This window comes from Salvelinus namaycush, chromosome 38 (assembly GCF_016432855.1).
Source record: "Salvelinus namaycush isolate Seneca chromosome 38, SaNama_1.0, whole genome shotgun sequence".
In the NCBI taxonomy this organism is placed as follows: Eukaryota; Metazoa; Chordata; class Actinopteri; order Salmoniformes; family Salmonidae; genus Salvelinus; species Salvelinus namaycush.
Window position 1 is genome coordinate 2240916 of NC_052344.1, and position 24257 is coordinate 2265172.

The 24257-nt window shown below is 42.7% G+C and overlaps 1 protein-coding gene across 3 annotated transcripts in view; it reads right to left on the bottom strand.

Moving 5' to 3' along the window:
* The window catches only part of LOC120032327 (TBC1 domain family member 22B-like), a 169146-nt gene that overhangs the window by 107307 nt on the left and 37582 nt on the right, over nucleotides 1–24257 (bottom strand). Inside the window, exons 7-10 of one of the 3 annotated variants that reach the window (XM_038978370.1) lie at nucleotides 10216–10344; nucleotides 7967–8029; nucleotides 7452–7517; nucleotides 2867–2981 (exon numbers count right to left, since the gene is read on the bottom strand). In XM_038978370.1, the coding sequence (XP_038834298.1) occupies nucleotides 2867–2981; nucleotides 7452–7517; nucleotides 7967–8029; nucleotides 10216–10344 (373 nt within the window). The remainder of the gene's footprint in view (nucleotides 1–2866; nucleotides 2982–7451; nucleotides 7518–7966; nucleotides 8030–10215; nucleotides 10345–24257) is intronic. The other 2 variants (XM_038978371.1, XM_038978372.1) reach the window with 2 other exon arrangements.

Here is a 24257-nt window from a genome sequence, read left to right on the forward strand (position 1 = left end):
AACCTACGCTTTTGAGAGACGTGTGAGCATAAGTGTGTGTGCGTAGCAAAGGGGGAAAACCCCTTCTGTTCTTCTATAGAAAGCAATAGCAATTGCATCTTTTTGGGGGGCAAATTTTTATTTATTTATTTTTCCGTTATTTTACCAGGTAAGTTGACTGAGAACACGTTCTCATTTGCAGCAACGACCTGGGGAATAGTTACAGGGGAGAGGAGGGGGATGAATGAGCCAATTGTAAACTGGGGATTATTAGGTGACCGTGATGGTTGAGGGCCAGATTGGGAATTTAGCCAGGACATCGGGGTTAACACCCCTACTCTTACGACAAGTGCCATGGGATCTTTAATGACCTCAGAGAGTCAGGACACCCGTTTAACGTCCCATCCGAAAGACGGCACCCTACACAGAGCAGTGTCCCCAATCACTGCCCTGGGGCATTGGGATCTTTGTTTAGACCAGAGGAAAGAGTGCCTCCTACTGGCCCTCCAACACCACCTCCAGCAGCATCTGGTCTCCCATCCAGGGACTGACCAGGACCAACCCTGCTTAGCTTCAGAAGCAAGCCAGCAGTGGTATGCAGGGTGGTATGCTGCTGGCATATGAATGGAGTTTTTGGATAATCGCTGAGAATAAGGTCTGTGGCAAACACAGGCTTAGGAGATCTATATACGTTTTGTTCTATGAGAATCTTCATCAGCTAAAGTCACCTTTTGTGAATTTTGAAGCATTTACATCATTTTAAAAAAGTACATAAAGCACAACAGGCTTCATAATTCATAAAGGTCATGTTAACTGACTGATATTATCTCATAGAACAAAACGTAGATCTCCTGTGTTAACGCCGGCCATTCTTTTCGGTGTTCATCCCAAAACCCTATTCTTTTCCCCATAGGAACAGCTGAATGAACCAGAGGTAACTCATATCCGGGTTTTAGGACTACAAGCTGGCGAGCTCTATAATGCATGGTACCTAACAGCAGCAGGCACAACACAGCATGACTTACTGGCCCTTCTATTACATCCCTGTCATCATGCATCTTTAACACACAGGGATTCAACCAGCACAATCCAGTGAGTACGAATCACACTATGGCTGCTACTACTGCAAACGCTGCTGAAAAACCACACACACACAGATGTATGCACACACATGTACACATGCAAACACACACACACACCTCCTTTCATCCTCCTCCTCAATACTCATTTAATGAGAATCAGCTACAATACAAAGCAGCATTGCCCTCAACAACAGTAATGTCCCGTAAGGGTTTGTACTAACACCTTGTGAAATGCTACTGAAAAAAAAAAAAATGTCATTAGGAGTGTACGAACCCATCTATTTCCTTTAAAGACAGACTGATCCAGCTAATCAGTGGAGCTTTCTGACAAGATCCAGACATTAAAGCCAAGTCCAACAACACACACAGACAAAGAGAATCTGCCTCAGAGAGAGATGTCCTAAACTAACAGCTTTCAATTATATCTGAAATCTCCAACCCTCAGACTTCTTTCTTCTTTATTCAGTGATGGAGAGTTCTTCCTTTTCATCCCAAAGTGATGGAGAGTGAACATCTCAGCATGACTGAAATGAATGAAAGGGATAAAATCTAACTTTATTTAACGTGCATTCACGCCAACGTCAGCCCTCATTCGGCCCCGTAGAATACTGGGTAATAATAAATGGCTGCCAGCTAGCTGTGACGCAGCACCATCAAAAGTTGAACTGAGTGTGCGTATACAGGTTAGTGTGTGTGTGTGTGTGTGTGTGTGTGTGTGTGTGTGGGGGGGGGGAGGGAGGGAGAAAGCGAGCGAGAGAAAGCTTCAGACAGAAGCGTAATTAGCCTGCTCATTCTCCGGCATGAACACCCCAAAATCACTCTATCCCTCTCTTTCTCTTACCCGCTCTCTCAGAAACAAAAACAACAGACAGCACATCAAACCATCGTGTTACGTGTCAGGCGGAACACGTTTGAAGGTTTGTTGGCTTTGTAAGCTTTCAAGGCTCATCAGCAGACTGCACATGAAGATGCATAGAAACAGTGCCAAGCAGGCCAGGAGACTTTGAGGATCTGACAGACAGACAGACGAGACGGGGGTCAGAGTCAGAGACAAGGAAAGAGAGGGTAGTCAAAAGCAACAGAAACAACTATTTCTGTTTCACGCTTCAGTAAGCAAACAACTGCAATCCCCCGGGTTCACAACCCACCTTCTCCCCATGCCTTTAGAGCACCCCCTGGAGTGGCAGAGCAGCCATTTATTCATCATCTAGGAACACAAGCACGCTAGAGCACATACACTCCCCCTAACCCCACCCACACACCCACACACCCACACACCCACACACCCACACACACACCCACACACACACACACACACAATTTGAGATGTGTCACTCTCAGCATATCAATGTTTTAGGCTCAGTTCAGTTTACACAACACAAGAGAACATTAAGTCCTCAATGTAATGAAACATTCATAACAAATAATTTACACCACATAAACTCACACAGCAGGGATCCAAGCAAGCTCTATTGTGAGAGGAGAGCTTATTAAAACATTTAAACTGGTATCTCTTCACGGCTTGGTATTCTCTCGAGTGAGGGAAGCGGAGGGACTGATGTACTTGAATTCAAACGCATACGCTACTATCTAGTCTTTGGCTATCTATTCCAGCGATGGAAGCAGAAAAATTGGATTTTTCCCTTAAATGAGAGAAGCGGCTGGGAGAGAGGGACTCACCAACCTACAAACACATTATCTAGTCTTTGGCTTTGGCTCTTCCGTTCAGTAAGGGAAGAGAGGAGGGAGTAAGAAGAGGACAGAGGAAGAGGAGGGCGGACGAAGAGGGAGGACGAGGGACTCACTGATGTACTCAAAGACGTAGACAACGAAGAAAGGCGTGACGAGGTCGTTGATGCCCTGCACGTAGCCGCTGGCCGGGTGGCGGATAGCCCAGATGAACAGGATACGCTCAAAGATCTGACGGACAGATGGAGGAACATAGTCAGCACACACACACTGTGTAGAGAGCACAGTACATAGAGGAACATGGAAGCTACTTCCAGAATCATTATACACAAGCTTTTGTTTCAACAGTATTTGTAAATTGAGTACAATAAGTAAGCTTGTTTTAATGTGCTAGTTAAAGTCCAATTCAAGGACGATAAAGTCAATCTAGCCATCTACGATATGCCTAAAGAGGAACAGACATGCTACAGAAGACAAAATCCATGTAAAACAACAGCGAATAATGTTGATTTACTTCTGTTTTAATGTGTTAGACTTCCTTTAACAAGGTCACACGATGGTTTCAAACCAACACAGAATAGCCCCATCCCTTGCCCACCAATCAATCAGAGAGCAATATCGGATTAAGTTGTAAACAATGCATGTTTTAATCGTCGACATAAAAGGTTTGATTGTGTTAGAGAAGTGAGGAAATTAGACAGAAGAGGTATAGGACAAGCATGCATGGTGAGCGGTGACATGGAATTGGAGCGTGTTCCAGAATGTCCTATTGAGGTTCTTGGAAGTGAAGAACACACGACACTTCAACATCAATTTCTCATCGACGGGTTGGACCCGTCTGCCTCTCTACTACTGCTGGATCAAGAACTTTCTTTTTGGCCTTTCTTTTCTTCTTTCTCTAATCTATTCTGCAAGGCAAACACTTCCATCTTCGTTACAGGCTCTGTCTATGTGGGTCTTAAATGTTTCACCTTGCTGCTGTCAGACCCCAAGAATTAAAGGAGGCTTGAAGTTCAGCGCAAATCAAACACGCAAATTATCCGTGTCCCAAATGGCACCCCCCCCCCTTAATAGTGCACTACTTTTGACCAGGGCCCAGAGCATGCTGGTCAAAAGTAGTGCACTATATAGGGAATAGGGTGACATTTGGGATGTATTTTTATATTTCCATTCTCTTTCTCTTCCCTCTTCTAGTCTGGCCCCTGAATGTCTGTGCCGGTGTTCTGACATGTCAAGCGATGCATCACACGTGCAGAGCGCTTTCTCGGACGCCATGTTTCTGTCATTTTTCTAAACAAAACACATTTCTCAAATTGTGATCGCCCCCGGCCTCAAAAAACATGTTGGTTGGCTGCCTGGGGTGCTGGCGTGTTATGCTAGCTAGTATGGTTTGGCGGTGCCCTTCTTACATGGACATGTATGGGATTCACAACTCCTTACTGCTGCCCCCCTGCTTTCATCATCAAAGTCACATCTATCAAAGTGGGGTGGGGAGGAGAAGGTGGAGAAAAAGGGGGAGTGCTAATGTGAGTTTCTCCCTTTAACAGCCCACCCTCCCTTCTCTCCTCCTCATCCATGTCATTCCCTTTGCCTCCCCCCACCTTCCCTCTCCTCTTTTGGTCCTCTCCCTCCCTGAAACAACCCACGTTCTTGCTCCTCCTCATCTCCCTGCAGCCAGAATTCATGGTCAGAAGTCCATCAGAGGGTGGAACTTAAACACTAAAACAGGTGGAGGAAATCAATGGCCAGAGAGAGAGAGAGAGAGAGCGAGCGAGAGAGAGAGAGAGCGAGAGAGAGAGCGAGAGAGAGAGCGAGAGAGAGAGCGAGAGAGAGAGCGGAAGAGAGGGCAATCATGAACACATGATACATTTATTTGCTTTGCAGACACCCTTCACCCTGACCACTCTAAGGCAGCTCCTGAGCTTCAATAAGAGACTGAAGAGGCTGAGACACTGCCTGAAGCCAGAATAATAAATCATAGTCATTCTAAATAAATCAATGGAACAACAACAGCAGCAGTCACAGATGAAGTACATTGACCTCATAGTGGTAACTGATTAGATGGGGGTCAATCAGGAGAGGACAGGCTTGAACAGTGTCAGTGTGTGAGGGTTAGGTCCAGACAGTGTGTTATGTTATGGTTATGCAGTGTACAGGCTGCCCATCAAGTCACAAGCGCAAGGAATCAATGACAGTGAGTGGCCAGCAGACTAGACCCCGATCTCCATGTTATTTTGCCCAAAAATGTAGTAGTGAAGAGTTGGCTTGGCTATTACAGATCAGGGATAAGGCAAGCTTTACAATACAGCTCTCAGATGAAAAAAAAAATCATTTAAAAAAGGGGACAAACGCCTACTAAAAACCATAGGACTGATGAGTTATGTACGTTTTAAGCCAATAGCTTGTGCATACTTCAGTGCACCATCACTGAATTATTTCAATTTGATCATGCATAAAAGCACGACTTGCTTGGATGAGCATTAGGCTTTCCCTGTCACCCTCCTCATCCTTCTCCTCTTTTCACCCACAGTGCTACATTGCCTCCTCAAGGGAAATCACGAGGAGAAATGTACGTACGGACACACGTGCACGCGAACAAACACACACACACACACGTGTGCTTCTCTCTCGCTCTAGCTTCATGTCCCCATTAGCTCACTGCTAATGTGTGAACAGCATGTCTACAGCCATAGTGGTCCACCGAGGCCAACTTCATGTCCAGTGCTGTAGGTCTCTTAGGGAGAGACCTCTACCCACGCGGTGAGACAGACAGATTCCATGTCTGTGCCTAACAAAAACTAAATGTTGCATTAGTCAGTCATTTCCGGTGTCAGGAGAGTCATACCGTGCCTATAGAAAGCCTACACCTACTTCAGCTTTTTTCACAGTTTGTTGCGTTACAAAGTGAGATTTAAATGTATTTAACTGTCACGTTTTGTCGTTGACTTACACAAAATACTCTGTAATGTAAAGGTGAAAAGAAAATGACTTTCTCGCCAAATGAATACAAATTAAATAACTCAAATACAGTCATTGCGTAACTATTCACTCCCTTCGTTAAGGCAAGCCTAAATGAGTTCAGGAGTAACACGTAGCTTACCAAATCACATAAGTTACATGTGAAATAATAATAGGGGTTGACATGATTCTGAATGACTACCCCTTCCTCTGTCCCTCGTACATCCATCTGTCACATTTTTCAAAACCCTCAAAAAGACGGGCAGTGATCGGTAGATGGATACCAATAACAAATCAGACATTGACTATCTCTTTAAGCATGGTACAATTAAGCACAATTATGCTGAGGATGATGTATTGAACCACCCAGACACAGCAAAGATGCAGTCGTCCTTCTGAACTGAGCTACAGGACAGGACGGAAACTGTTGAGGAATGTCACGATGAGGCCATTGGGGATTTTAAACAGCTACAGTTAAATGGCTGTGATAGGAGAAAACGGAGGATGGATCAACAACGTTGAAGTGATTTGACATAAATTACAGAATGAAAAGAAGAATAAAAACACACAAAATAAGAATATTCCAAAACATGCATATGTATGCAACAAGGCACTAAAGTAATACCGCAAAAAAAACACAGCAAAGGAATAACAATTTTGGCCTCAATGCTAAGCCTTATGTTTGAAGTAAATCCGACAACACATCAATGAGTAACTGCCTCCTTATTTTCAAACATGGTGGTGGCTGCATCATGGTATGGGTATGCTTGGCATTGGCAAAGACTGGAGTTTTTCAGGATGAAAAGAAACGTGATGGAGCTAAGCACAGGCAAAATCTGCTTCAGTCTGCTTTACACCAGCGACTGAGCGAATAATTCACCTTTCGGCTGGACAATAACTTACAACACAAAGCCAAATCTACACTAGAGTTTCTTACCAAGAAAACAGTGAATGTGAGTGGCCAGTTTTCATCCCACTTATAACACAATAAAATGTGAAGAAATCCAAGGGAGGTGTTGACTTTCTATGGGCACTGTATGCACACAGACGGTGACAATCAGAACTAATGGAGACTGAAACTGTCGATTTTTAGACAGCTCTGCGGTTGCATGCGTCACCATACCAACGTATTCCGGGACAGAAATAAAAATGATCCCCAATTAAAAGGAAGAAATTGAAAACAGTAGTACGAAGGAAAGAGGAGAGTAGGAAGAGGGGAAGAGAGAGAGAGAAATAGGCGAGGGAGAGCGAAAGAGAGAGGTATAAGGAGACAGAGGGAGATGCAGATATTGGGGTGGGTGTGTGTGAGGACGGCTGGCCTATTCATTAGTATTCTCTCACAGCACTGAGGTAGTAGTGTGGCCTGGGAGGGGAACGGAGGTAGAGGCCAACAGAGGACACGGCGGAAGAGGGGTGCGACTCGCAATACTGAACACACTTATGCAGAACACACAAGCAGACACACTCCATTATATCCAATGACAATCTGTTTTCTAAAATACTCATTGCAGAGTGCAACAAAAAGACTCATACCAGAGTGCATACAAAAAAGCACTGAAGAACATTCCATTACAACAGATGGTTTCCACTCTTTAGTAGTCAAGAGAGAGTGTGAGTAGACGTGCACGCATGCGTGGCGCAGTGTGTACACAAGACGACGAACAGGATGTCATACATTAGCTAGGTGTAGGCGACTGACTGCCTGGGCAGGGTAGTCAGTGTGTTCTGTATAGAAGGTCTCACCTCTTGGACAGAAGCTTGTTGAAAGAGAGGAATAAGGGGATTAGTTCTCGGTATGTCAATGTGAATCTGCAGAGAGGAGAGAGAAAACACAAACAGAAGAGCAGCCGAGGTTATCATATGCCGTCACAGAGAGGGAAGATAGGAAAAGAGAGCACTGGTTAGTGGATGCACTGGATTCAGGGCGTGTACTGACGGCAGAGAACTGAAGAGAACTGGAGCTCCTAGGCTATATTTCTGAACTGGGTGGAGGGGTAGTGTGGCTCACTAGCTCTCTGCAAACCAAACCCCATTTTCTCTATAGAACCACAGCGGGTCAGTGCAGGGCACAAGCACATACACCTCGTCATCACATACGTGTGGAGGAGAGCCTCGTCAAACCAGAGAGCCACTTTCACCCAGTTCAGAAGTTGGAGCCTGCAGACAGATGGACAAACACTGGCAGGGCAGACGGGAACAGGACCGGTGTCATGCTGGCGAGAGAGGGTTTGGTCTGCAGCCCCTTTAACCAGTCTTACCTCGGTCACCATAGGCTGCAGCATTAGACACTCCGGACTCATCCGGGGGATGTCTATACGAATCTGGTGGCGTGGAGAAAACAGTAAACACAAACACATCACACACACACATTCAGTCGTTACGCATACACACACGGACCGTGTACAACATACACACAAATGGACACACACCAGGGAAATAAGTCAACACACTCAACTGAACACATATCCACAGTGGACTTTTTCCCAGCCCTAGATGTGGAGGGGGGAAAACTGCTGTTTTTCACAAAAAGTACATACTGCTACACACACATCAACATGAGACAATTCAACGGGATATAGTACAGAAATGTGACTGTATAAAATAGGAAGCCTCTGAGACTAACATTCAACAAACAAAAAATACAGTAGATGTGGGAGGGAGCGCCTGATAGTCCCCTCCTGAGAGTGTGGGAGGGAGCGCCTGATAGTCCCCTCCTGAGAGTGTGGGAGGGAGCGCCTGATAGTCCCCTCCTGAGAGTGTGGGAGGGAGCGCCTGATAGTCCCCTCCTGAGAGTGTGGGAGGGAGCGCCTGATAGACCCCTCCTGAGAGTGTGGGAGGGAGCGCCTTTCTAAGGAGTTTTTCCTAGCCACCGTTGCTAGCTCTTTGGGGTTTTAGGCTGGGTTTCTGTATAAGTACTATGTGACATCCACTAATGTAAAAAGGGCTTTATAAATACATTTCATTGATTGATTGATTGAAAGAGAAAGTTGGAGCGAGAGGGGGAGTGTGAGTGAGCGAGAGAGCGAGAGATCCATGTACAAAAACAGAGATAGACTACTGTAGGGAGATGAGAGGAGTTACAGAAGAGAGACTGGGGAACAGACAGTCACAGGCCTTGCACTGCCAATGTCAGGAAGTTTAGCACTGACTCAGGAACAGCAGGGAGCCTGTGATCAGACAGAAAACATCCTCTGCCACTGAACACAGAACTGAGATCAGTGTAGAGAAGAACGGTCTCCAGACTCCCTGCTGAGACGACATTTCTACTCAGTTTGCTGGAAGCCTAAAACAACTCTCCCATTTTAAAGTAAATATCTGTCATTTTCTTAAAGGCAAAGAGAGGACTTACCTCTCTTCATCTTACTCTAGCGGGAAACGGTTGTTGATCTCAGCATAGTAAATATTGTCGCACAATAGTAAACACACCACATAGTAAATATCATGCGTGCATGTATTACTATCCTCGTGGGTACCGGAAATCACCAAAAGGATAGTAAAACAAGGACAATTCTCCCTCGCAGGGACTAAGGCTATTTTAAGCTTAGGGTTAGGAGTTAGGTTTAGGGAAAATAGGATTTTGAATGGAAAACAATTTTAGGTCCCCACAAGGAGGGTAAAACATATGATGTGTGTGTGTGTGTGTGTGTGTGTGTGTGTGTGTGTGTGTGTGTGTGTGTGTGTGTGTGTGTGTGTGTGTGTGTGTCAGCAGAAGTGATTTCCCTGATAAACAGAGGGAGGGAGAGAGTCTGACATCAACGGTGGGAGGAGGGTCTTTTTTTTTTGAGAGAGAGAGAGAGGGTCATTCTTGTCTAGCCTCCATAGTGGCACTGCTATGTGTGAGCGGAGAGCAGCATGAAAAACCACTTATCACCGTATAACTGGATCTGTAATGCAGCCTCGCGGCCGCTGACAGGCTATGGCTTGGCTAGTCTGGGCTGTGGGTGAGCCAACACACCAGCCATTTCTCTTTGTCCCTGATAAGAGGGCTTGGGGATTTACACCCACAGGACAGCCCATTCTATCTGCACAAATGAATATGTCTGCCGTCACTGAGGTGAAGGGGTCTGAACTGTAAATAGCCGAGGAGGAATTATATTTATCCACCACTGTAACGGATGAACTGTGGAGGAGCTGAGCTTAGGATAGACAGACTGCTCTCAATATATGAGTGCATGGGCTCCTGAGTGGCACAGCGGTCTAAGGCACTGCATCTCAGTGCTAGAAGCGTCACTACAGACACTGGTTCAGTTCCAGACTGAATCACAACTGGCCATGATTGGGAGTCCCATAGGCGGCGGCGCACAATTGGCCCAGCGTCATTAGGGTTTGGCCGGGGTAGGCAGTCATTGTAACTAACATGCCTAGTTTAAATAAAGGTTAAATAAAATATCTCAGTGGATATAGGTATACAGAAAGACAGGGGGGAAGAGGAGCGAAAAAGAGGGAGAGAAAGAAATAAAGAGTGACAGAATGTGACTGTGTGTGTAGTCATAGATAGCATCCTTACCTGTCTGTATGTGTCTTGGTGGTGCTCGTCGTTGCGCGAGTCGTAGTACTGTTCTATGAAACCAAAGTATTCCTGTCTCTTCCTCTGTAGCGTGCTCTCTCTCCTCTCTGTGTTGGCAGGAAGGTAACCCTGGGAAGAGTATACTAGAACAGTTAGGATAGCATATGCTCCTCAAACTCAACTTAGGACCTCGAAGCCAGTTCCACTCCTTTAAAAAAAAATATATATTTTATTATTTTCCCCTAACCCTACCACCGCTCCCCTAATTGGAGTAAACTAAACGGACAACACATCCTAGGATTCTTTTGTTTGTTTTTAGTCCCATCCGTCAGCTACCCTCAACCCCTCCCATCTCTCTCTCTCTCTCCATTTGCCATTAATGTTTCAACTGCAATGTGATGTTCAACAAAAATTTCAATTCTCAGTTTCTACAGATTGTAAATGAAAAGATAAACATTTTTGGGAAGAGTATTATTATATTATTGATCAATTGACTTCTCGGATCACCCAGCAATTTTATTTGCGGAGTTAACTCCAGGTAAATGTTGCAACTCTTCAGCCATTCCTGCGACCAAATACAAGCTACCTATTGATAGTACTTAAACAAATAATCCTGTCTCTTCAAAGCAAAATCTGTAGAACTGGTACAGTTGTATCACCCATATGACATTCTATTGGTTGTAAGAATTTTGTACAACAATTTTTAATTGAAAAACGAGGTTTTCAATCCGCCGTTGTTTTGTGTATCAGTTCATAAACCATGTGCCATTGAACAGGTCCATCGAAAATCAGTATGGCAAAGCTGCCAATGTTTTGTTCCTTAACTGAAACTGGTATACTTTTTTATTTATCACAATTTTCTTTAACCAATTTTGGTCTTTAATGCAGGGACAACAGGCAAGTTTCTAACTTTCTCCCCTTCCATCTTTGAGGTAATGCTGCAACTTGTTGGTTGCAATTTTAGATAGAGCAGACATTTCCATATATTTTTGTTAGCTGCATGTGTGACATAACTCCACCAGTCGTATCTATGATATAATTTAGAAAAATTATACCGGTTTTGTTTAAAAGTTAGCATATTTGAGTTAAACCATAATAATATTTGTTGTAATAATTTTCTGACTTTTCTGGTGGGTTAAACTGATATTGCAACTTTCCATGGCTTGTTTTAAAAAATACGCTATTTTGGAGCTGTAGTCTGAATAAAGGCCATTCTTGAACACTGGGTGAGCCATTCTTACTAATCTGCTAGAGAACCAGTTTGGATATAAATATAGCTTTTGTATGACTGAAGCCTTTAGTGAGAGGTCTAATGCTTTAATATTTCATCATTTCTGCCCTCCGAATTCATATTCATTATATAAACATAACCGTTTAATTTTGTCTGGCTTGCCATGCCAAATAAAATGTAATATTTTTTGCACATATTATGTAAAAAACAAGTTGTTAGGTATAGCCAAAGCCATAAGCAAATAGGTAAACTGGGATATGACTAAAGAGTTAATCAGGGTGATTTTTCCACAAATAGACAGGTATTGTCCTTTCCAGGGTAGCCAGATAGCATCTATTTTTGCTAACTTTCCATTCAAAAAGGCACACGCACATCTGATCTATCTTTGTTGCAGGTGCAAGGTAACAATTGAATAATATGAGAGAGAAAATAAGAAACCCGCAACACTGCTAGTATCACTGCCCTTTATTACGCTTTACATAGGCCTCAAGGCCTCCAGAGGTTAGGGAAAATGATCTGTATCCTCGATGAGGCTATGGAGGGATCCAAATTGTGGATTTAAAAGAAAACATGAATCATCAGCGTACAATGACACTTTTGTATTTATGCCCTGGATTTCTTGACCCCTTGATACTATTGTTGGATGTGATTTTAATAGCCAACATCTCTATGGCCATAATAAATAGATATGCCGATAGTGGACAACATTGTTTTACTCCTATTGACAGTTTAATACTATGAGAAGTAGCCATTATTTACTATTTTACAACTTGGGTTACTATACATAACATTAACCCATTGTATTCTCCAAAATGGAAATATTCCAGCCATTTAAATGTAAATTCCAGTCGTATTTTATCAAAAGTATTTTTGAAAGTTAGCTATGAATACCAGGCCTGGTTTCCTGGATTTTTCATAGCGTTCTATTGTTTCCAGTACTTATATTATCTTTAATCTATTGTCCATGTAAAAAATATTCCTGATTAAGATTAATAATATCCCAAAACAAATTGTAATTCTATGCATTTTGCTAGAATTTTTGCGTCACAACACTGAAGTGTAAGGGGCCTCCAATTTTAATGTACAGGATCTTTATATAGTGCATTCAGAAATGGGACTTTTTTCACATTTTGTTTCCTTACAGCCTTATTCTAAAATGGATTTAACACATTTTGTTCCTCATCAATCTACACACAATACCCCATAACGACAAAGCGAAAATAGGTTTAGACATGTTTGCAAATGTATTAAAAATCAAAAGAACACAAATACTTTAACATAAGTATTCAGACCTTTTGCCGGGAGACTCGAAATTGAGCTAAGGTGCATCCTGTTTCCATTGATCATACTTGAGATGTTTCTACAACTTGATTGGAAAGGAGGATACCTAGTCAGTTGTAAATCTGAATGCATTCAACTGAAATGTACCTTCCGCATTTAACCCAACCCCTCTGAATCAGAGGTAAATCAGAGAGGCTGCCTTAAAAATCGACATCCACGTCATTCTTACCCGGGGAACAGTGCCTTGCTCAGGGGTAAAATTACAGATTTTTACCTTGTCAGCTCCGGTATTCGATCAAGCAACCTTTCGGTTACTGGCCCAAATTCCTACTCACTAGGCCACCTACAGCCCGATTGAAGTCCACCTGTAGTAACTTCAATTGATTGGACATGATTGGTAAAGGCACACACCGGTCCGTAGACCTCCAAGACAGGATTGTGTTGAGGCACAGATTTACTTCACTACAGTCCTAAAGAAAATGATGTACTTTATACTCCATACATTTTCCCTGACACACAAAAGAACTCGTTGGTTGAATTCACACACTTATCAAGAGAACATCCCTGGTCATCCTTACTGCCTCTGATATGTCGGACTCACTAAACACAAATGCTTTGTCTGTAAATTATGTCTGAGTGTTAGAGCTTGCCCCTCTCTATCAGTAAATAAAAGTAAAAAGAAAATGATGCGGTCTGGTTTGCTAAATATAAGGAATTCGAAATTGTTTATACTTAAGTATATTTCATACCAAATACTTTTACTCAAGTAGAATTTTACTGGGTGACTTACGAGTCATTTTCTACAAAGTTATCGTTACTTTTACTCAAGTATGAACATTGGGTACTTGTTCCACCACTGACCAGTAGTCCCCAGTCACCTGATTTTAGTTAACAAGCACACAACACGAGAGACCGGAACCTTGTGAGCAATGTTCCCTCTAAGCTGTGAGGGCGCACAGCCCCACGGGACTGCCGCGCAGAAGAAATATCAGCCCCTTTAGTTAACACTATCAAAATTTCCCTCCACTGTGTGAATTGTGAACAAATCAACGCAATATTAGTCACTTCCAATGCAACATACCGAAACAAAAAAACTATGCAAGAGATTTTCTTGGAGGTAAAGTGCATTGAAGTAGGATTCTATTGCATTGACTGACAACTCAGGCCCATGCTCTACACAGACCGGTCCACCATAACCAATCAGAGCTACAGTATCCCTATACGCAAACAGACCATTGCCATACTTGGATCTGTACCATTCACTTTGAACTGGACTGTGTTTACAGCATGAGTGGTTGCGAATAGATGCGTTTGTTTTGCGATCAAACCAACAACTGCATGTAGCCAGGTGTACATTTGTTAATATTCTTTGTTAGTAAGTGAGTTATTAGCCCAGTTATACCTCATTTCTAGTCAGCAATGGCGGAGTGGTTGCTTCCTACAAGAGCACAACACGTGCATTTTTAGCCATCTTTGAAAAGCAAGCCAGGTAAAGAGCGTTTTATCTGCAAGGGGCAGTGTTGTATTTTGGGGCAGTGTTAGCTTATTCAAGCCTGTCTCAAAATATAAGTAGCCAATATGCAAAGGGTAGCATAATTTGCCTGATTATCCGTAATAATGGTATGAGAATAATAATGCATTTCATTTTGTAAAGTCGTTTCTTGCAAACAAATACAACATGTTCAGTCACCTTGTCTGAAAGACAAGTGGATAAACAGGTAACTATCAATCGCTACATTTCTTTCAAAAGTCTTATGGAATATAGGCTTACATTGAACACCACACATTGACACTACTGTAGGCTGAAATACAGAACAGCTAATTCCATGTTAAAATGTATCGTGATGCATTTTCTCCATAGTTTATGCTAAGCCACTCTGATAGGCCTACATTATGATCAAATAGCCACAGCAACCTACTTGGCCATTGTTATACCTGTAACTTAAAGTGCGTACAGCGTCAGTGTTCACAGTAAACGCGGGCCAGAAGTTGCACAGAATTTCCACAACGTTCGAGTTTGCACTCAGCAGACCTGAAATTTGCTCAGTGCCTACATTTTTTTTGAGGGAACATTGCTTGTGAGTCACTCACTGTTGTGCAGCACACACCAGGTGATCTAGTTACATATAATATGGAATTCACAAGTAAGTGTCGGTCAGCTAGATATCTTATAACTATTAAGTTAACTGTCTAAAGTGTGCTAAAAGCTCTGAAGATGTGCATTTGGTTTTCCAATTTAGTAGCTCGCTAGCTAAATGGTTAGCTTCTTCCAAAATCAAGCTTCACTTGGTAACAGTAGAGAAACCCCTCCCGGATCAAGGGCCTTGCTGTTTTATATTTGTTTTGAGCATGCCGAAAACTAACTAAAACTAACCCTTGTAGGGTTTAGTTCAGAGACTGCATAAAATGTTCGCAATGCACTCGTTAGCATTTAGTTCTCATTCTCTATGGATTTTGACATGTACTTGTTAGCATTGCTAACCTTCAGATTACAGTGGGGTTTGAAAACAGCGCCCCTTGTGTCCAGTGCCGGTATTACCAAATATCCCAGTATGGCACAAGGTCTGTGTGAAGGTGTGATAATCTGGATACCACCCAGGCATAATAACTATACTTTGAATCAAACATACATATTTGAATCGATTCACTGGAGAGGAGAAAAAACCCTGCCCACGCTAGGCATGCTAGCCTTGTGAGTAGTCGAGAACGACTCATCACAAGCCTAGCATTATACACTAGTCTAGGCTAGACACGCACATACACACCCATGCATCCACACACATTGTGGGAACTACGTTAGGGATAGAGTAACTTCCAATCACTTTAAATCTGCTCAAACGGACTGCGCTCCAGTGGGCACCAGGCTGGGCAAAAGTAGTGCACTACTCTATGTAGGGATGACGGGGCCATTTGGGACGCAAGCTAACTGTTCGAGCACTTTACTACTGACACAGTTCCACTGCATGAGCAAATGTTTCAGTACGGCAGAGGAAGTTGAAAAAGGGAACTGTTAAGGTTGTTGGCAATACTAATCTCTTCATATCAACCCACATTCAATAACAGACCGGGCAGAGATTAATGCAAAGAGGGCCGAGGGCCTAACAATGGTATAACTTTGAAAACACGCTCGCGCGCACAGGATACAAAACACACCTCTCCTCCAGTGAGAATGTGTCTAGCTACAGTATACATCATATGTCTGGGCCAGAAAAGGCAAGTCCTGCTGGTGTAGACTAGGCCCATAGTGATAAAGTAATTGATTGCCTGGAAATCTACAGCCCCAGAAAACCATTAATCTCTGGAGCAGTTGAGCCCTGTGCCCATTCTTCACTCCCACGGCCCAACAAATAGCTCTTACAACAAGACGTATGTGTGCCAGGCAGCCCCCTGAGCACTGGCTATAAGAGCCATTACCATATGTCCATGTAATCACGCTGACTTGATAATGTGCTGTAAAAGGGAGGAGGTGAGGGTTGGTATTCTAATGTTGGTGACAGAGGTCAAGTATTTGAAGAGACTCGGAAGTATTATCCGAGTGCTACTGCAGTGAGATACGCAGTGGATAGCTAGGTTGGGTGGGGTCAAAATCCTTTTGAAAACTCCATTAACCCTCCTGCTGTGTTCCAGTCGAATTGGACCAACTTACAAGTTCTCTCTCTGAAAAATGTAGTTCATTTAATCTGATTGTCATACCGTTCCGTGACTTTGTCCACACAAAATACATTTGGATGATTTTCATAACATTTTTGGTGTTTTTTTAAAACCTTTGTACACCTGTGGTGTTTCCAGTCAAAAATGACCGGTCATTAGAAATGAATGGGTGAGACTACAATTAATGTATAAAATTGAGTTCAGGCACATGCCAATTCATCAGATGGACACACTTGCTCTCCCAGACCCCCAAATTTGAGCACGCACACCCCCCCCTTCTTTGCTTCCATGGCAACACCCCCAAAAAATAATCTTTCCCCACCTGTTGGCATTCTCACAAACAATCGCAACATTGCTTCATTAATATATAGAACTTTTCTCGCAGCTCTGGTATATAAAGCTTTTTTGAGGCCTTGCTCACAATTCATTCTGTGGCAGCACAATGACCAAACGATATACTGTATGTGAGGCTCTTGATCATATCTTTGATCATGACACTGGTGATGAGGAGAGAGTCCTTGTTAAACTTTGACACAAACTAGTCCGTGATAAATAGCACAATAGGTTTCATCGGAGTAAGTTATAGGCAAAATAATCCATACATTATGCTTTTTTTTACTCAAACTAGTTGTATGAGCTCAGGTCAATGAGGCCTACAGTCCATAAATAGCAAATAGAAGTTCAAAACTTATAATGTTCACAAGAACTTAAATTGATAAAAAGATCTAACACAACATTAGGTAATAATATATGGATTATTATGGATTCATAATCAGCTACAATGGGGCGGTCATTTTGGACCAGGAACACAATTAATTAACATGAAAAGAACACAACAGGAGGGTTAAATCAGGATGTGAGTGGAAGTTTCATTCATGAACCGAGAGAGGAGAAATTGGTTACTTTATTGATGGAACATGTTGGACTTCACCAACCTTTAGAAATTTCCAGCAGTGATTGAGTCAGAACATGAAAAGAAGCGAGTCAAAAGGAGTGAGTCCTTCAAAAGTTTCAAACCACTCCGTCATACAGTACAAGCACAGTTTGAGTAAGTCACACACTGCTTAGAGAATTTTGGAGGTGGGCTGGCAGTGTGGTTAGCTGGATACAGTAGAGAGCACATAAAACATTGTATTTTTGTAGGTGAAGAGAAAAATCTGTCAATAGTAATAAAATCTTGATCAGCGCGAGCATTTAGTTCCAAATAGGTTCAAGAGGATTGTCTCTTCCTTTGGAGTCAGGACTGTCATAGTTGTGAGCAGATGTGCTCTGAAGCCAGGCAGGTATACAAACCACAGTTAGGTAATTGAAATTCCTGAAATTAGGTGTCCTCCTGTCCAATTCAAAATGGACCCCTAATCCTACCTTGTAACCCCACTAGTGAAGATGGGAGAGGATTGGAGAGGAAAGTGGTAAAACCCAAGCAAATCATCAAACTGTCTTTTCGAAATATAAAGTGTGAGCTTTCACTGCTCTTTTTTATTTTGTGAATCTGTTTGTACAGTTGTGGCCAAAAGTTGAGAATGACACAAATATAAATTTTCACAAAGTCTGCTGCTTCAGTTTGTATGATGGCAATTTGCATATACTCCAGAATGTTATGAAGAATGATCAGATGAATTGCAATTAATTGTAAAGTCACTCTTTGCCATGCAAATGAACTGAATCCCCAAAACATTTCCACTGCATTTCAGCCCTGCCACAAAAGGACCAGCTGACATCATGTCAGTGATTCTCTCGTTAACACAGGTGTGAGTGTTGACGAGGACAAGGCTGGAGATCACTCTGTCATTCTGATCGAGTTCGAATAACAGACCGGAAGCTTCAAAAGGAGGGTGGTGCTTGGAATCATTGTTCTTCCTCTGTCAAACATGGTTACCTGCAAGGAAACATGTGTCGTCATCATAGCTTTACACAAAAAGGGCTTCACAGGCAAGGATATTGCTGCCAGTAAGATTGCACCTAAATCAACCATTTATCGGATCATCAAGAACTTCAAGGAGAGTGGTTCAATTGATGTGAAGAAGGCTTCAGGGCGCCCAAGAAAGTCCAGCAAGCGCCAGAACCTTCTCCTAAAGTTGATTCAGCTGTGGGATCGGCGCACCACCAGTACAGAGCTTGCTCAGGAATGGCAGCAGGCAGGTGTGAGTGCATCTGCACGCACAGTGAGGCGAAGACTTTTGGAGGATGGCCTGGTGTCAAGAAGGGCAGCAAAGAAGCCCCTTCTCTCCAGGATAAACATCAGGGACAGACTGATATTCTGCAAAAGGCACAGGGATTGGACTGCTGAGGACTGGGGTAAAGTCATTGAATCCCCTTTCCGATTGTTTGGGGCATCCGGAAAAAAGCTTGTCCGGAGTAGACAAGGTGAGCGCTACCATCAGTCCTGTGTCATGCCAACAGTAAAGCATCCTGAGACCATTCATGTGTGGGGTTGCTTCTCAGCCAAGGGAGTGGGCTCACTCACAATTTTGCCTAAGAACACAGCCATGAATAAAGAATGGTACCAACACATCCAAAGAGAGCAACTTCTCCCAACCATCCAGGAACAGTTTGGTGACGAACAATGCCTTTTCCAGCATGATGGAGCACCTTGCCATAAGGCAAAAGTGATAACTAAGTGGCTCAGGGAACAAAACATCAATATTTTGGGTCCATGGCCAGGAAACTCCCCAGACCTTAATCCCATTGAGAACTTGTGGTCAATCCTCAAGAGGCGGGGGTGGACAAACAAAAACCCACAAATTCTGACAAACTCCAAGCATTGATTACGCAAGAATGGGCTGCCATCAGTCAGGATGTGGCCCAGACACTTATGAAATGCTTGTAATTATACTTCAGTATTCCATAGTAACATCGGACAAAAATATCTGAAGACAATGAGGCAGCAGACTTTGTGAAAGTTAATATTTGTGTCATTCTCAAAACTTTTGGCCACGACTGTACATAGCCTTGTAGGTGTTATTTTTGAAGAGAATGTTCTGAGAAGAACAGATAAGGCTATGAGATGAGCTGGAGCACCTTGCTGTCTCCCCAGGTTTTGCCAGACTTTACATAATGAAGAGAGGAGAAAGTTTCATCCACCAAGGTTAATAGAGGGTGTACTCAGGGTCAACAAGGGAGAAAACACACACACACGGCACTGCACTTTATCAGGGCTTGCAAATGTCTCCGACAACATCCCAGAGCCAATCGCAGACTTAAAAACTACACGGTAAGAAAGACAGGCAAGGGGCGCTGCTAGGTGGGGTTTTTGGTTGTGTTCGCGCCAAGGGTTGGAACCGGTTTAGGGAACAGAACCGAAAACTAGAAAATATATTTTTTCAAGAAACAGAAATGGAACGTAATTGATCCATACTGTTCCAGAACAGAACCGTTATTTTAAAAGCATGGGAACCGGTTAACAACGCTATTATACGTTCCAGGCATTTAATTGACAGCATGCCAGGGCGGATTGCAGAGGTCTTGAAAAACAAGGGTCAACACTGCAAATATTGACTCTTTGCATCAACTTCATGTAATTGTCAATAAAAGCATTTGACACTTATGAAATGCTTGTAATTATACTTCAGAATTCCGTAGTAACATCTGACAAAAATATCTAAAGACACTGAAGCCGCAAACTTTGTGGAAATGTATATACATGTGTCATTCTCAACTTTTGGCCACGACTGTATATAGTATCGCTATTGTTGTTTTTTGTTGCTGCTTTTAAATTACTTTTCTCTCTATTCTTGTCCGTATTTCTTGAAACCGCATTGTTGGTTGGGGGGCTCGTAAGTAAGCATTTCACTGTAAGGTCTACACCCGTTGTATTCGGGCGCATGTGACTAATACAATTTGATTTGATCAGAACGAAACGATTGGAAAATAAATGTAGGTTCCAACCCCTGGTTCATGCATGATACTGCAGTCCACTCTGGGATTTGTTAGAATGCTCAGTCACTGCAATTCAAACTAAATTCAACAAACTTCCATCCGCCACACTTACAGATGCAATCAAATACATTGGCACTGTTACACTTTACTATGGAGTGCAATGGAGAAGAAAGTTCTGTTTACTCATTTCCAAACTGGTTGAATAGCTATTTCAAATCAAATGTATTTGTCACATGCGCCGAATACAACAGGTGTAGACTTTACAGTGAAATGCTTACAAGCCCTTAACCAGCAATGCAGTTTAAGAAATAGAGTTTAAAAAAATATTTACTAAATAAACTAAAGTAAAAAAATGTTTTTGGAATCAATCAAATCAAAAGGTAACAAGAAAAGTACATAACAATAACGAGGTTATATACAGGGGGTACCGGTACATGTAAATAGTCAGGGTGGCAATTTGATTAGTTGTTCAGCAGTCTTATGGCTTGGGGGTAGAAGCTGTTAATGAGCCTTTTGGTCCTAGACTTGGCGCTCCTGTACCACTTGCTGTGCGGAAGCAGAGAGAACAGTCTATGACGGGAGTCCTTGACAATTTTGTGGGACTTCCTCTGACAGCGTCTAGTATCTAGATCCTGGATGTCAGGAAGCTTGGCCCCAGGGATATTTTTACTCATGTAGGCGCCTGCAACTTACCAGGTGAGAAATTACACAGCAAAGGACAACCATTGCCTCCAACCAACTTAATATGAATATTCAATCATTCATTTTTTCTTTAAAGTTAAAAATCTCAATTCCAGTTTGAGGTCATGTGCAGTTTCAAACACTAAAAGTTGTCATTTTATTTTTTTACTTCAAAGAAATAGTGAATAAAGCAAGGGTGCCAACTTATTTCACTATCTGTACTTGTGCTTCAGAAAATTTGAAGAAAATAAGAAGAATCAATAGCCTTGCCCTTGTGAAAGTTTTTGAAGAGGAGAAAAACTACAAGGTGCTGACAGTCAGTAGGAAACCATCACAGCTGGCCAGCCTAGATACATCTAAAGACCCCTTTAACTTGCTGTTGATTCTTTTCTCCACTAATCGCTTTGTCAATCCATGGGCTGGCACCTGACACAAACACACAATCTGTTCTCCCACCGTTCTCCCTCTAAAAAATAAGCTTAAGGAATCAATTTGGGAAGTAAATGAAATCTTTATTTTCTAGCGAGGAACTGACAAACAAAAATCTACTTAGTAGAGCGCTGGAGAGGCTTGTTGAAGTCTGAACAGTGTGTGTGTGTGTGCAGCAGGTTGTGTGAAGTCAGCAGGATGAAGAGAATTGATTTTGCATTAAAACAACAGCGCCTCAGACGGTGACGGCAGCTCCGTCTGCTCCCACAGAGGCCTGACGAGTCATCGCTCTTGTTTAAAGATGATTCCCTGCTGTTTTAATTCGCATGTCAAAATCACTAACACAAACACAGGACTAGACGCAGAAAGACATGCCCATATACAGAAGAGGGATACCAAAAGCACAAGAGACACACACACACACCACACAAAGGGTCCAACAGAGTGGCGCTCCAGCTCCAGGTCTGAGTCAGGATGACAGACGAGCCAGACATAGGCATCTGAAGGTCAGACAGGTGAACTAGACATGGCTGTGTGTGCTACCCGGGCTAACCAGGTGGCACTGCAGTCATTTAATTGTGGCACTGCACCACTGCAATATCATTGCCCTCGACGCCCAAAAAATATCGAACATGAAAATAAGGTAACTTGGCGTAAAACGCCACCCTACCTCAAAATCAGTCTATTTGGAGTGAATAAAAAAAAAGTGAGATTTTTAGTTGAGTGGCAACCAGGGAAAGTGTTGGGGGATAAAATGGTGATGGTTTCTGTGAGAAGTACCGGCAGGGGGCATTTTAGCCCGGGTGTGAAAATGTGTATGCGTCTCAATGGTCATGAAGTTATGTTTGTACCAGAGTTAAGCTGGTTGTAGCTGCTACTTTTCTGCTTCAGTGGCACTGTTTTTTATTTCACCTTTATTTAACCAGATAGGCTAGTTGAGAACAAGTTCTCATTTATAACTGCGACCTGGCCAACATAAAGCAAAGCAGTGTGACACAAACAACAGAGTTACACATAAACAAACGTACAGTCAATAACACAATAGAAAAAAAGAGAGTCTATATGCAGTGTGTGCAAATGGCATGAGGTAGGCAATAAATAGGCCGTAGTAGCGAAATAATTACAATTTAGCAGATTAACACTGGAGTGATAAATGAGCAGATGATGTGCAAGTAGAGATACTGGTGTGCAAAAGAGCAGGAAAGAGAAAAACAATATGGGGATGAGGTATGTAGATTGGGTGGGCTATTTACAGATGGACTATGTACAGCTGCAGCGATCGGTTAGCTGCTCAGATAGCTGATGTTTAAAGTTAGCGAGGGGGAAATAAGTTGTTTTAAAAATATTAAATATAAAAAATATAAGTTGTTTTGAGCGCAGAGATCTGATTTTCAATATACAGTTTCTAGCTCTCTCATTGCATATGAAATCAATCAATAAAAATGGCTTTGGAAAAAGGCCCTTGATTGATACAGAATGATCCATAGGCCTAAATGCTATAGCTAGCATGCTGTGCTAACTATGAGCCCGACACCAGGCCATATATCACATCTGGCCTTGCAGCCACATCAATACCACAAAGCCAGTTCACCAGCACTTAACATTTAACAATTCCGCTCCATTAGGAAAGTGTACACATTGCCACGGGCGGCTCAGCCATTTTTAACACTGAAAATCCACTTCATTGACTTCCTCCAGGCACTGGAACCCAAGTGGACAATTCTTCTTTAAAAAGCTCTTTATCGTTCCAGAAAAGCTCATTCTTTTTCATCGGGCTGGAAGCTTCCTCTGTGTCTTATGGCACAGACAGAGATGAGTCTAAACATAACTGTAGCGTAGCTAAGCGTAAAGAGATACCGCCCAGGGAGAGGTAGAATGATGAGCATATTAAAAAAAAGCCTCATTCACTGTTTTCTTACCTTATAATTCCCTCCGTTTCCTAATAATGATTGAGACAGTTACGTGTCCTTTGTGCAGTCAGGTGTTAAAATGCAACTGGGGGGGGGGGGGGGGGGGGTGGTAGGATGGAAGGTGATGCAGCATTAAAATGTATTAACTTAGAAAAATGCCTGCTTGTCTCTTCCAGAGGAGGAACTACTGCTAGACCTAACCTGCCTCTGGAAAAGAACAAATTGAATATCCACGGCACGGTCGGGAGCAGCGAAGGTCACAGGGGACGCGTCGAGAGTGAAGTTTTATTATGTGGCTCCAAGTTTATGGAATAGCGGTAGAGGGTGGAGAATAGATTCTCAGAGCCTCTCCTGTCTATCGCAGACCGCATCTTGACAGAGAGGATTTAAAAGGTCAGGGGAGTGTTCAGATATCCCAGGATCCTTCAGGGGAGGATAAGGATGGCATGTGGCAGGGATTTGGCATCTCTCCTTCCATCTCCTCCCTTTCCGTTTCTTTTCACAAGCCACACACTTGCATCGCTCATATGTGTCTGTTGCGCAGTATTAGGCCTATATTCAACATTCTGTGGGACAAGTCTGGGGGTCTAAGGGAACCCAGAACAGCAAGCCGTTGAGAGCCAGAAGCACAACGTGCTATTGAATTTGGATATTGATGACTAATCTGAATCTGATAGCCCTATTGGATTGTTGTGCTACCATCATCAGCAAAAGACAAGGTGATTCCACTGACAGACAAAGCCCATATCGAGTGCAATGTACTGTAACCCATTACTTCCCAAAAGTTTCTAAGTACACCCCTTTTTCCTGCCCTGCTAAGCATTCGAAATGTTATGAGTACTTTTCGGAATCAGGGAAAATGTATGGAGTAAAAAGTACATTATTGTCTTTAGGAAAAGTGTTCAAGTAAATGTAGTCAAAACACTACTTAAATAGTACTTTAAAGTATTTTTACTTAAGAACTTTACACCACTGCATCT